Source organism: Hypanus sabinus, unplaced genomic scaffold (assembly GCF_030144855.1).
Source record: "Hypanus sabinus isolate sHypSab1 unplaced genomic scaffold, sHypSab1.hap1 scaffold_428, whole genome shotgun sequence".
Taxonomy (NCBI): Eukaryota; Metazoa; Chordata; class Chondrichthyes; order Myliobatiformes; family Dasyatidae; genus Hypanus; species Hypanus sabinus.
This window is the reverse complement of record NW_026781305.1, coordinates 213,347-227,597: the sequence shown is the minus strand read 5'-3', so window position 1 is coordinate 227,597 and position 14,251 is coordinate 213,347. Positions and strand designations below refer to the sequence as shown.

Genomic DNA, 14,251 nt, shown 5'->3' with positions numbered 1-14,251 from the left:
ACCCCTATGTCTCTGTTCTATAACACTCCTCAGGTCCCAACCATTCACTGTGAATGTTCTATTTGCGTTTGACTTCCTAAAATGCAACACTTTGCACTTCACCAGTTTTGCCATTCCTCAGCCGTCTTGTTTAGCTGATTGTGACTCCCCTTGTAATTGAAGGCTGAAGCTGTGGTTTGTAAGTGAAGAGCTGGTGATCTCGAGGCCACAAAGGTGCGTAAATTGCTGTGCTCAAGTCTCAAGTGGGACAGCTTCCTGACCCAGAGGCCAGTTTCCTCCCACTGAGCCACAACTGAAAGACCTGTGCCACTGTCAATCCTTCACAAACAAAGAATCTCAGTCTGGATATTTTCAGTTGTGCACGAAGGCTCGCAAACTCCATCAGCCTTCATGCGAGGGTCTGTTTTCCCTGTGGGCTTGGGTCAGGTTCTTTGTTCTGGCCTCCCCTACCAGACCGAATCATTTCTGTCTTCTCAAATTCTGTAAGCATTTATAAATCTTAATTGGATCATCCCTTAATCTTCTGTTCTCGGACGAATTACGAGCATGGTCCATGCATCAGTCCTCAAAATTTAACCCTTTCAATTCTCATCTATTTATACTGCATCCCTTCACTTCCAGAATAAAGATACTTCTGAATTCCCTGCTGATTTTATTTATTCCTTTCAAGCGTTCAGGAGGATTTATGCTGGTCTTCATCCAAGTGGAAGTGCTGTCCATTCACCCGTTCTGTCCTCTGTCAGGCCCCAGTCATGGAGAGGTACCCGTTCTGTCCTCCGTCAGGCCCCAGTCGTGGAGAGGTACCCGTTCTGTCCTCCGTCAGGCCCCAGTCGTGGAGAGGTACCCGTTCTGTCCTCCGTCAGGCCCTAGTCGTGGAGAGGTACCCGTTCTGTCCTCCGTCAGGCCCCAGTCATGGAGAGGTACCCGTTCTGTCCTCCGTCAGGCCCCAGACGTGGAGAGGTACCCGTTCTGTCCTCCGTCAGGCCCCAGTCGTGGAGAGGTACCCGTTCTGTCCTCCGTCAGGCCCCAGTCGTGGAGAGGTACCCGTTCTGTCCTTGGGATCACATTTGGAATCTTTAGACAATAAATTAGCCCCCCCACCCCCACCACTACCTTTCCTGTCAGACACTTTATGTACAGACTCTCCTGTTCTAGTATCACTTTATGGACAATAAAGGTACACAAGCTATCTCATGTGTTTATATTTATTGTTTTTTTAAATTACTGTGAAATAACAATTATTTCATTCTCCTTTGCACTTTTGTATTCAAGTCGTCACTTTTATTGTCATTTCAACCATAACTGCTGGTACAGTACATAGTAAAAATGAGACAACGTTTTTCAGGACCATAGTGTTACATGACACAGTACAAAAACTAGACTGAACTACGTAAAAAAAAAATCACAGAGAAAGCTACACTAGACTACAGACCTACCCAGGACTGCATAAAGTGCACAAAAACAGTGCAGGCATTACAATAAATAATAAACAGGACAATAGGGCAAGGTGTCAGTCCAGGCTCTGGGTATTGAGGAGTCTGATAGCTTGGGGGAAGAAACTGTCACATAGTCTGGTCATGAGAGCCCAATGCCACAGAGTCTTTTCCCCAGACGGCAGGAGGGAGAAGAGATTGTATGATGGGTGCATGGGGTCCTTCATAATGTTATTTCCTTTGCAAATGCAGCGTGTAGTGTAAACGTCCATGATGGCGGGAAGAGAGACCCTGATGATCTTCTCAGTTGACCTCACTATCCGCTGCAGTGTCTTGCGATCCGAGATGGTGCAATTTCCGAACCAGGCAGTGATGCAGCTGCTCAGGATGCTCTCAATACAACCTCTGTAGAATGTGGTGAGGATGGGGGGTGGGAGATGGACTTTCCTCAGCCTTTGCAGAAAGTAGAGACGCTGCTGGGCTTTCTTTGCTATGGAGCTGGTGTTGAAGGACCAGGTGAGATTCTCCACCAGGTGAACACCAAGAAATTTGGTGCTATTTATGATCTCTACCGAGGAGCCGTCGATGTTCAGCGGGGAGTGGTCGCTCCGCGCCCTCCTGAAGTCAACAACCATCTCTTTTGTTTTGTTCACATTCAGAGACAGGTTGTTGGCTCTGCACCAGTCCGTTAGCCACTGCACCTCCTCTCTGTAAGCTGACTCGTCGTTCTTGCTGATGAGACCCACCATGATCGTGTCATCGGCGAACTTGATGATGTGGTTCGAGCTGTGTGTTGCAGCACAGTCATGGGTCAGCAGAGTGAACAGCAGTGGACTGAGCACACAGCCCTGGGGGTCCCCCGTGCTAAGTGTGTGATGGTGTTGGAGATGATGCTCCCGATCCAGACTGAGGTCTCCCAGTCAGGAAGTCTAGGATCCGGTTGCAGAGGGAGGTGTTCAGGCCCAGTAGGCTCAGCTTTCCAATCAGGTGTTGAGGGATGATTGTGTTGAATGCTGAACTGAAGTCTTTGAACAGCATCTGAACGTATGTGTCTTTTTTGTCCAGGTGGGTTAGGGCCAGGTGGAGGGTGGTGGCAATGGCGTCGTCTGTTGAACGGTTGGGACGGTGCACAAAACGCAGGGGGTCCAATGAGGGGGGCAGCAGGGTCTTGATAAGCCTCATGATGAGCCTCTCGAAACACTTCCTGATGATGGATGTGAGTGCAACGGGACGGTAGTCAGTGAGGCAGGACACTGAAGACTTCTTCGGCACGGGGACGATGGTGGCGGCCTCGAAGCACATTGGAATGGTGGCGCTGCTCAGGGAGACGTTGAAGATGTCAGTGAGAACATCTGCTAGCTGGGCTGCACATCCTCTGAGCACTTCCTTTGTTTGAAAATGACATCAAACAATCTTGAAACTCAGCCCTCAAGCAGTATGTCTGTTCTGGTGTAATGTGTCCTGAGTACATCCTTAGAACCTCACTGAAGTCAGCCTCTAGTCCCTGCCAGACCTTACTGCCTCCTCCCTCCATCCTTCTTGTTGTTTGCTTGGGCAAGCGGCCACAGCTCTGGTCACTGACTGCGAGGTCGAGTTTTCAGATCTAAGCACGTCTGGCAGGTCACAGAATCACACAGCAGGAAAAAGGCCATTCAGCCCATTTAGACATACAACATGGGAACAGAATTAGCCAATTCATGTTTGCCGAAGCCTGAGAAATAGTGATGATAGAAGTTGCTACCTAGTTATTGGATCGATATATTAATTTTCTATCATACATCTATTAAGAAACACTAATTATTAATTCTTAAACATCTACGATAGAGAAGATGTATCTGAATATATGTTTTACAGCAGATGGACACTGCTATACATCTAACTGTAAAATTTGTATTCAGCAACCTTAGTGATATCTAACATTGTCTGTACAAGACCGTAAGGCACAGGGGCAGAATTAGGCCATTCGGCCCATTGAGTCTTCACCATTCCATCATGGCTGATTTATTATCCCTCTCAACCCCATTCTCCTTCCTTCTCCCTGTAACCATTGGTGCCCTGACTAATGAAGAACCTACTAACCTCTGCTTTAAATATACCCAATGACATGGCCTCCACAGCTGCCTGAAGCAACCAGTTCCACAGACTGACCACCCTCTGGTCCTTGACGCAGTATGGAAACTGTCTCAACTTGTCCATCAGAGAAAGTCCCATTTCCCTAAACCAGGGGTTCCCAACCTGGGGGTCCGTGGACCCCTTAGTTAATGCCATCGGTCCATGACATAAAGAAGGTTGGAAATCCCTGCTCTAAACCATTTACCTGTTCTATTGTTCTTTAAATATTATAATTGTGTCCGCCTGTACCACTTTCTTGTTCCACACACACCACCCTGTGTGTGTGAAGGAGCTGTCCCATTGATCCCTTTAAAATCTGAACCCTGTGTCCTCTGATGTTACACTCCTGTAGGCCAGCACTTGAAACACGTCGAATATTGAAAGGTCTATTTACAGTAGATCGGCAGAGGATGTTTTCTATCATGGGGAAGTCGAGCACCAGAGGGCACAGCCTCAAAATACAAGGATGTCCCTTTAGAAGAGAAATGGAGGAGGAATTTCTTTAATCAGAGTGTGGTGAATCTGTGGAATTAATTGGCAAAGTCATAGGGTATATTTAAAGAAAATCAGGGGCTGGTAAGTTCTGCATGTCACAGGTTATGGGGAGAGTGCAGGAGAATGGGATTACAAGTCAGCCATGATGGAATGGCAGAGCAGAATTGATGGGCTGAATTGGCCTAATATATTATATGTTATGGTAATTTATTGTCCTTGCCTCACTGCCTGAGGCGACGGCATTGGGTCACAGTCCTGAAAAGTAGAGCAGCCTCGAGGGTGTAAACAGTCTAGTCCCACTCCTCATTTCTCACGCCAGCTCTCTGGATGTTCTCCTTACTTGGAAGGACCTCAGTGGTCAAGGTGAGAAAGATCTCATCAGGGTGAAGAGAAGCATCAAGTGCCTGTATCCTGATGCTGGGATCGTCTGAATGGGAGGCAGACACTTAACCCACCGATCTGGCTTCAGAGAGGATTGCTTGATAAATTCTAATTGGCAATTACGTTGTAAAAATTTGAAATTGAGGGAGACTTGGTTTGGAGTCCCGCCATTGGTGGCGTTGGTGACTCCAATGCACGAGAACTGTAGCATTGTCATCTGGACCAACACCGAAGTGCAAAACCCAGAACTATAGGCCTGATTGCCAAAGCCAAGAGTTGCAAAACCAGGTGAGTCTGCTGGGGAAGTTGAAGACACAATGTCTGCAAATCCACGGGCCTGCTGGAGGCCGAAAACAGCCTGCCCTAAAGTTAAGGGACTGTGGCCGTGCATGGGTGGATGGGAGGGGAGGCAGGGACAGATGGGACTTGCTTCAATGTTGTTTGTTGTTCTGCTGAGCACGGTGGGCACCCCGTGTTGGCACCAGAATCTGTGGAGAAACCTGCGGGCTGCCCCCAGCACACCCCTACGTTGGGTTGGTGGTTGACACAAACAACGCATTTTGCTACATGTTTCAACATACGTGTGATAAATAAGCTGAATCTGAATCAGACAGCAACAATTGCATTGGTTCCGTTCCATTCCAATACTCACTTTCCCTCCGATCCATAGCTGTTCATGCTTTCCTCAATGGACTCGTGGCTGGCTTGGCGCATGGTCCTCCTCGGCATCTCGACAGCTAGCCCCGTCTCCGTGCTGCGCTGAATTGCACCTCGTAGCTTTCGACCGTCTCCATCTGCAAGAGGATGAGTAATTCCATAAGGCAATTAGATTGACCAGCCACCCAACAGTGCATTATCAAAGTACATACACGTCACTATATGACAAGAGATTAATTTCCTTGTGGGCATTCACTGCAACTACAAAGAAACACAATGGAATCAATTAAACACACAAGACAACTCATGTGCAAAAGTGAACAAACTGTGCAAGTAGAGGAGAGAAAAGAGAATTAATAATAAAAAAACAAACAATAAATAGAGAAGAGTCCTCGAAAGCGAGTCTGTAGGCTGTGGGAACAGTTCAGTGAAGGGGAAGTGAAGTTATCTCTCTGGTTCTAGAGCCTGATGGCTGAGCCTGGTGACGTGGGTCCTGTCCCTTCTTCCTGATGTCAGCAGTGAGAAGAGAGCATGGCCTGGGTGGTACGGCCAGCATAGTTAATGACAACTCCCACTCTGGTCATTTTCCCTTCCAGCGCAGAAGATACAAAAGTTTGTGAACTCATACTAGTGAACTCAAGGACAGCTTCTACTGTCTATTGCTGTACTAGGACCCTTGCAACTAACGATGAACTCTTTGATCTCCCAGTCTACCTCATGAAGGCCCTTGCACCTTATTGTCTACCTGCTCTTTCTTAATAACTGCTACACTTCATTCTGCTTTCCTTTGGTACTACCTCAATCTAATTATGTCTAGATGGCACACCGACAAAAGCTTTTCACTGTTACCTCAGTAGATGTGACAATATAAACCAACCGCCAGGAATAATTCGTAAAATTTGTCATGAAGTTAATAGGCAAATAGCTTAGAGACAAGTAACCTCTTCCTTGGTGTCAACAAGACAAAGGAGATGGTTATCTGCTTCAGGAGAACTCACACCAGCAGCACGGTAGCGAAAACTGCAAGCAGTTTCAAACTCCTGGGAGTGAACATCTCACACAACCTCTCATGGTCCCAGGACACATCCTACACTTCAAGAAAGCTCATCAATGCCTCTACTTTCTGAGGAGGCTGAAGGGAGCTGGGCTTTGCAAATCCATACTCGCATCGTTCTACAGATGTGCAGCTGAGAACACCCTGACAAACTGCGTCACTGCACTGTACAGAAACTGCACTGCAGTGGACAGGAAATCTCTACAATGGGTAGTCAGAACTGCCCAACACATCACCCTCACCACCCTACCCACCATCATGGACATATATACAGAAAGGTGCCAGAAAAGGCCCAGTAACATCATGAAGGGCCCCACCCACCCTGCTGATTGACTGTTTGTCCCACTTCCATCAGTGAGGAGGCTACATAGCATCCATACCCAGACTCAAAAACAGTTCCTTTCCCCAAGCAGTAAAGTTGATCAACACCTCCACCACCAACTCACCCCTCCAACCACCACTACTTTCTCATTTCCTGTCAGTCTCCTTATGTACAGACACTCCTGTGCCTGGTGTCACTTTAGCCACATACAATCAATCTCTGTATATAAGCTATCTCACGTAGCTACATTTATTGTGCTTTTTATTACCGTCTCCTTTATGGTGTGTTTTTAGGTGCTGCATCAGATCCAGGGTAACAAAAACTTCATCCACCTTTACACTTGTGTACTGGAAATGACATGAAACAATCTTCAATCTTGAATTATTACCATTAATATAATGGGAAAAGGTGGACCAGGCCCTGATGTCATATAGACCAAAGCCATTTCCAAATCTGAGACTGTAAACTCATAGAAACAGCAACATATTACTCCAACCTGTGTCACCCTGAATTTATGCAATTTTTGTATCCATAAATTTTGACTCGGTCGACCATATTAAAGTTCCCAATAATAAAATCAGCTCAAGGGACGCAAGCCATTACTGTTCAGCTGTTCCATCTCCAGCTGATGCATTACAGCCACCTGACAGATTTATGAAAATGCAGCTCTTAACAGGAAATAAAAATGTCGCAGAAGTTACAGGAACAGAACGATCTGGTTTAATGGTTTGGATGGTGCTGGTTACCGGATTTGAAGAGATTTCTGAAGTTGGAGAGGAGACTTTCAGAGCATTTGAGAATTGTAGGGAATTTACCAAATGTGAATAAACACATACACAGCCAGGAAAGGTGAGGGGTGGGGGAGGAAGGAATGAGTGCAGGGGATGGTCAGGAAGATATGAAGAGAGGGGATAGGTACTAAGGAGGGAGGAGAGCTGGAGCTAGGGTGCAGCAAGGAATGAGTGCAGGGGAGGAGAGGGGAGTATCTGGAAGGCATAAAGAGAGGGGACAGGCAGCAAGGAGGAAAGGAGAGCTAAAGGGGAGAGCAAGGGCAGGGAGGGGAGAAGAGGCGAGAAAAATGGGCTTTCATTAGGTAGAACCTTTCACAAACAGGGATAGGACATTGTAACAGGGGGCATTGTCAAAATGTCCTAGAGCTGTGGAGTTCATTGAGATTACAACAGTCAAGTGCAATGAAAACTCTGGGATCTACACCTTGTCTTCCAACACAGCACATCCCAACCTTCTGGGCTCAGCACTAAACCCAACCATTCCATATAATTACCATTAATTCAAATTCACACACCCCCCCACCCCGTGGTGAAATTCACACCCCCCATCCACTTTTGTTGCTTTTGTGTCTTTATGCACTTTCCACACACCCCAAATTTTAAGTTTCATTGATTTCTCATCCAACATCAGCTCTTCATTTCTCTTCGTAGATGCTGCCTGACCTGAGTTCCCATCCAATGGAAATGTGCAACTCTTTATTTCTCTCTGCCTGATCTGTTGAGTTTCCATCCAATGTTAACTCTTTATTCCTCTACATAGATGCCAACTTCCTCATACTTGAGAGGGGGGACAAAGGAGACGTGTGCCACATCATGTGGACTTGAGTGAGTATTGAACAACCCTATCACACCCACACTCCCCTCAACCCCATTTCCAATGTAAATCATGCTGTTTGAGCACATGCAGACGGCCTAGTTGAGCAGAAGGACTAAGGCCAGCGCTCCACCATCACTGGTACTTGAAGGCGTGTGTGATCAAATGTCTGCTCACCCAACCAGCTCCCAAGTGGTACAGTCAGGTCAAGTATATCAGGTATCAGTACACTTGAACACCGCCTGCAGCTAAAGGACATCGAGTGACAGCAGCAGCCGCCAGGACAAAGTTTGATTTAACCCTTCACTTCCCAAGTCTGAATGGTTTCCTTCAACCCACTGAAAGACATCAAGTTTCACATAAGGGATTTCTTGCTGGAACACCCAACTTTGGAAGATCCCCAGATTCTCCCAGTTGCCCCACTTCCACACCCAACACCCATCCCCCATATCCTGATCCAGAGACATGTATAGAACAGAAAGAGGCCCTTCAACCCATCACATCTATGCTCACCATCATGATCATTTCTACAGTCACATTCCTGGTCTCAACATCTCTGAAGATTTATCCTGGCCCTTATTAATGCCATTACAAAGAAGGACTAACAGTGGATATACTTCATTAGGAGTTTGAGGAGACTCTTGCAAATGTCTGCAGATGTACCGTGGAGATTAGTAAGGCATTTGACAAGGTCCTGCATAGGAAATGGATCAAGAAGGTTCAGTCTTTCAGCAGTAAACTGGATTGGACATCGGCTTTGTGGAAAAATCCAGAGAGTGGTAGTAGACGGTTGCCTCTCGGACTGGAGACCAGTGACTAGTGGTGTGCCGCAGGATCTGTTGTTGTTTGCCTTTAATATCAATAACCTGGATGATAATGTGGTTAACTGGCTCAGCAAATTTGTGAATGACTCCAAAATTAGGGGTGTGGTGGACGGTGAGGATGGCTTGCAGAGGGATCTGCATCACTGGAAAAGGAGGCTGGAAAAAATGGCAGATGATCGAGTTTAAGGGGAGCCTGAGGTGAAACTTCTTCACTCAGAGGGTTGTGAGAGTGTGGAATGAGCAGCCAGCACAAGTGGTACCTGCGAGCTCGATTTCAACGTTTGGATAGGTACATGGATAGCAGTGATATGGAGGGCTATGGCCACAGTGCAGGTCGGTGGGAGTAGGCAGCTGAGATGATTTTGACATGGACTAGATGGGCCAAGGAGCCTGTTTCAATGCTGTACTTCTCTGAGAGCATTCTGACTGGTTTTAGCGCATTCTGGTATAGAAGGGCCACTGCACAGGACTGGAAAAAGCTGCAGAGGGTGTAAACTCTGCCAGCTCCATCATGGGAACTAGCCTCCCCACCAATGAGGACACCTTCAAAAGGTGATTTCTCAAGGAAGTGGTATCATTAAGGAGCCTCACCATCTGCGACGTGCCCTCTTCTCATTAACACAAGGAGATGGTACAGGAGAGACACACTCATATTTCAGGAACAGCTTCATTCCCTCAGCCATCAGCTTTCTGGATATGCATTCACCTCACTACTTTTTCTCTTTTAGACAGGTTTCCTGGAGCTGTTGGGAAGGTTTAAACTAATTTGATGGATGGATGGGAACTGGAATGATAAGGCTGAGGATGGGGTAATTAGTATACAACCAGGTACAGTGTGTAGTGAGACTGTGAGGAAGGACAGGCAGAAGATAGAAGAAATAAAAAAAGGCATGTAATAAGGGCAACATACATTATTTATGTGGGACTTCAATATCAGGTAGATTGGGGGAAAAATTGGGTTGGTGCTAGATCCCAAGAGAGGGAATTTGTAGAATGCCTTTTTAAAGCAGCTTGTGGTTGAGCCCACTAGGAAAAGGGTTCTGTATGGGGCATTGTGTAATGAAATAGATTTGATTCAAGAGTTTAAGGTGAAGGAACTCTGAAGAGATAATGATCATAATATGATAAAATTCACCCTGCAGTTTGAGAGGGAGACGATAAAGTCAGGTGTATCAGTAAAGGGAATTGCAGAGGTATCAGAGAGGACCTGGTCAAAGTTGATTGGAAAGTGACACTATCAGGGATGATGTCAGAACAGCAATGGCTAGAGTTTCTGGAAGCAATTCAGAAAGCGCAGGATAAATACGTCCCAAAGATAGAGTATTCTTAAGGGAGAATGAGGCAATTGTGGCTCACAAGGGAAGTCAGAGGCAGCATAAAAGCAAAAGAGAGGGCATATTTTCAATCCATCCTTGGCCTAGGCAGTTGTCCCCACAAGCTTCAAGATCACCACCGTCGTGCCAGTGCCAAAGCATTCCACTGCCACGGGCCCGAATGACTTCTGCCCAGTTGCACTCACCCCCATCATTGCAAAGTGCTTTGAGGGACTGGTTCTATCACATCTGAAATCCTGTCTGCCCACTACCCTGGACCCCCATCAATTTGCCTATCGCACCAACAGGTCAACAGAGGACGCCATCTCCACAGCACTTCACTCTGCCCTGACCCACCTGGACAGCTCCAACTTTTACATCAGAATGCTGTTCATTGACTTTAGTTCAACATTCAATACTGTGATCCCCTCCAAGCTGATTGCCAAACTTCACCAGGTTGGTATCAGCTCATCCCTCTGCAATTGGACCTTGGATTTTTTGACCAACAGACCCCAATCTGTTAAATTAGATAACCTCTCCTCCTCCACTCTCACCCTGAACACCGGCATGCCTCAAGGCTGTGTGCTGAGCCCTCTTCTCTACTCCCTCTTCACCTATGACTGCGTTCCTGTACGTGGTTCTAACTCCATAATCAAATTCGCAGACGACACCACAGTGGTTGGCCTGATCAGAGGGGATGATGAGACGGCCTACAGGGACAACGTCCAGTACCTGGCTGCATGGTGTGCCAACAACAACCTGGCCCTTAACACACAGAAGACCAAGGAGATCATTGTGGACTTCAGGCATGCTAGGAGCCACACTCATGTCCCCATCTACATCAACGGATCTGTAGTGGAGCGTGTATCAAGCTTCAAATTCCTTGGTGTCCCATTTCCGAGGTTCTCACCTGGTCCCTGAACTCCTCCATCCTGATCGAAAAGGCACAACAGCGCCTTTATTTCCTGTGGAGCATCAAGAAAGCTCACCTCTGTCCCAGGATACTGACGGACTTTTACCACTGTACCATTGAGAGCATACTCACCAACTGCATCTCAGTGTGGTATGGCAATTGTCCCATATCGGAACGCAAAGCACTCCAGCATGTGGTGAAAACTGCCCAGCAGATTATCGGCACCCAGTTGCCCACCATTGAGAACATCTACCATAAGCGCTGCCTGGGCAGGGCGAAAGCATTATCAAGGATGCATCTCACCCTAACCATGGACTTTTTACTCTCCTCCCATCCGGTAGGCGCTACAGGAGCCTCTGCTCCCACACCAACAGGCACAGGAACAGCTTCTTCCCTGAGGCTGTGACCCTGCTGAACCTCACATCACAGCGCTAAGCAGTATTGCACCCATATTGTACTGTCTCAGTACTTTTATATTTGTGTGCTGTAGCATTTACTTTTTATTCACAGTTATTTTGTAAATAACACTATTCTTTGCATTTCTGGTTCGACACTAACTGTATTTCATTGGCTTTGTATCTGTACTCGGCACAATGACAATCTAATCTAACGTAATAGAGCAACAATTACTGAGAAGCTGGAGGATTGGGAAGCTTTGAAAAGGAAACAACAGAAGGCAAGTGAAAAAACATAAGGAGAGAAAAGATGCAACACAAAGGTAAGCTAGCCAAAAATATCAAAGAAGAAATCAAAACTTTTGTCAGATATTCTTTTTTTCAAAGAGCAAAAAGGCGTGATAGTGGATAATGGACTGCTGGAAAATGATGCTGGAGAGGTAATAATGGGAGACATAGAAATGGCAGATGAGGCTAATAAGTATTCTGTGTCTGTTTTCACTGTGGAAGACACTTGCAATATAACAGAAGTTTGAGTGTATCAGGGGACAGAGGTGTGTGTAATACTAAGGAGAAGCTGCTTGGTAAGTTGAAAGGTCTGTAAGTAGACAAGTTACCTGAACCAGATGGACTACACCCCAGGGTTCTGAAAGAGGTGGCTGAAGAGATTGTGAAGGTATTAGTAATGATCTTTCAAAAATCACTAGATTTTGGAATGGTTCCAAAGAACTGGAAAATTGCAAATGTCACTCCATTTTTTAAGAAGAGAGGGAGGCAGAGGAAAATAAGTTATAGGCCAGTTAGCCTGACTTCAGTAGTTGGGAAGGTGTTGCAGTCCATTATTAAGAATGAGGTTTTGGGACACTTGGAAGTGTATGCTAAAATAGCCAAAGTTTCCCGAAGGGGAAATCTTGCCTAACACAGCTATTGGAATTCTTCGAGGAAAGAACAGGCTGGATAGACAAGGGAGAGTCAGTGGATGTTGATCACTTGAATTTTCAGATGGCCTTTGACAAGGTGCTACACACGAGGCTGCTTAACAAGATAGATCCCAAAGTATTACAGGAATTACACTGGCATGGATAGAAGATTGGCAGACTGGCAGAAGGCAGAGTCAGAATAAAGGGGACCTATTTGGGTTGGCTGCCAGTGACAAGTGGTGCTCTGCAGGGATTGGTATCCGGACTACTGCTTTTCACATTATATGTCAACAATTTAGTTGCTAGAATTGATATTTTTTTGGGCTAAGTTTGCAGATAATACAAAGATAGGTGGAGGGGCAGGTAATGTTCAGGGAGTCTGTAAAAGGACATGGACAGATTGAGAGAGTATGCAAAGAAGTGGCAGATAGAACACAGTGTCAGGAAGTGGATGGTCATGCGCTTTGGTAGAAAGAATAAAGGTCTAGACTATTTTTGAAATGGCAGAACATTCAAAAGTCAGTGGTTCTAAGTATATCAAAGTACATACAGCCTGTGTCACCACATATTACCCCGAGATTCTGTATCCTGAAGGCAATAGAATCAATAAAGGACAGCATACAACAGGACGGACAGCAACCAACGTGCAAAAATCAACAATCTGTGCAAATACAAAAAGAAAAGACCATAAGATATAGGAGCAGAAGTAGGCCATTCGGCCCATTGAGTCTACTCCACCATTCAATCATGGGCTGATCCAATTCTTCCAGTCATCCCCACTCCTCTGCCTTCACCCCACACCCTTTGATGCCCTGGCTAATCAAGAACCTTGCAAATAAGCAATATACATTGAGATGATGAGGAAAGGGAATCTGGAGTCCTTGAATAGGATTTCCTAAAGGCCAACTTGCCCGATGGCTTGGTGGTAAAGAAAACAAATGGAATGTTAGCATTCATTTCGAGGACTGGAATATAAAATCAAGGATGCAGTGCTGAGGCTTCATAAGGCACTTGGAATATTGGGAAGTTCTGGACCACTCATCTTTGAAAGGATATGCTGGCATTAGAGAGGGTCCAGAGATGGTTCACAAGAATGGTTCCAGGAATGAGAGGGTTAACATACGAGGAGAATTTTATTGTTCTGGACTTGTGTTTACAGGAGTTTAGAAGAATGGGGGGGTGGGGAGGTGTGGATTTAAGTGAAATCTATTGAATATTGAAAGACCAAGATAGAGTGGATGTGGAGAGGATGTTTCCTACAGTGAGGGAGTCTCAGACTAGAGGGACGACTATAGAGGCACATAGAGGGATGTTCTTTTAGAATAGAGATGAAGAGGAACTTCTTCAGCCAGAGAGTGGTGAATCTGTGGAATTCATCGTCACAGATGGCAAGTCATTGAGCATATTTTAAGCAGAGGTTGATAGGCTCTTGATTAGGCACAGGGTCAAAGGTTACAGGGTGAAGGCAGGAGAATGGGGTTGAGAGGGATAATAAATCAGGAATGATGGAATGGTGGGCTTGATGGGCTGAATAGCATAATTCTGCACCTATATCTTATGGCCCGTGGTCTTTCTTAATGCAATGTTTATTTATTTATTTTTTAAATATCCTTGTTGCAATTTATAATTGTTTTATCAAGTATGGCAATGCATTGCTACTGCAAAACAACAAGTTTCATGACAAATGCCAGTGATATTAAACACAAAGTACACTGCAGATGCTGTGGTCAAATCAACACATACTAAACTCAGCAGATCGGGCAGCATCCGTCGAAATGAGCAGTCAACGTTTCGGGCTGAGACCCTTCGTCAGGACCAGTGATATTA

The 14,251-nt window shown here is 45.8% G+C and overlaps 1 protein-coding gene across 1 annotated transcript in view; it reads right to left on the bottom strand.

Annotated features, from left to right (window-relative positions):
* The window catches only part of LOC132388853 (regulating synaptic membrane exocytosis protein 4-like), a gene marked incomplete at both ends in the record, with an annotated part of 113,131 nt that overhangs the window by 75,070 nt on the left and 23,810 nt on the right, over positions 1–14,251 (bottom strand). Inside the window, one exon of the mRNA XM_059961272.1 lies at positions 5,074–5,215. Within this exon, the coding sequence (XP_059817255.1) occupies positions 5,074–5,215 (142 nt within the window). The remainder of the gene's footprint in view (positions 1–5,073; positions 5,216–14,251) is intronic.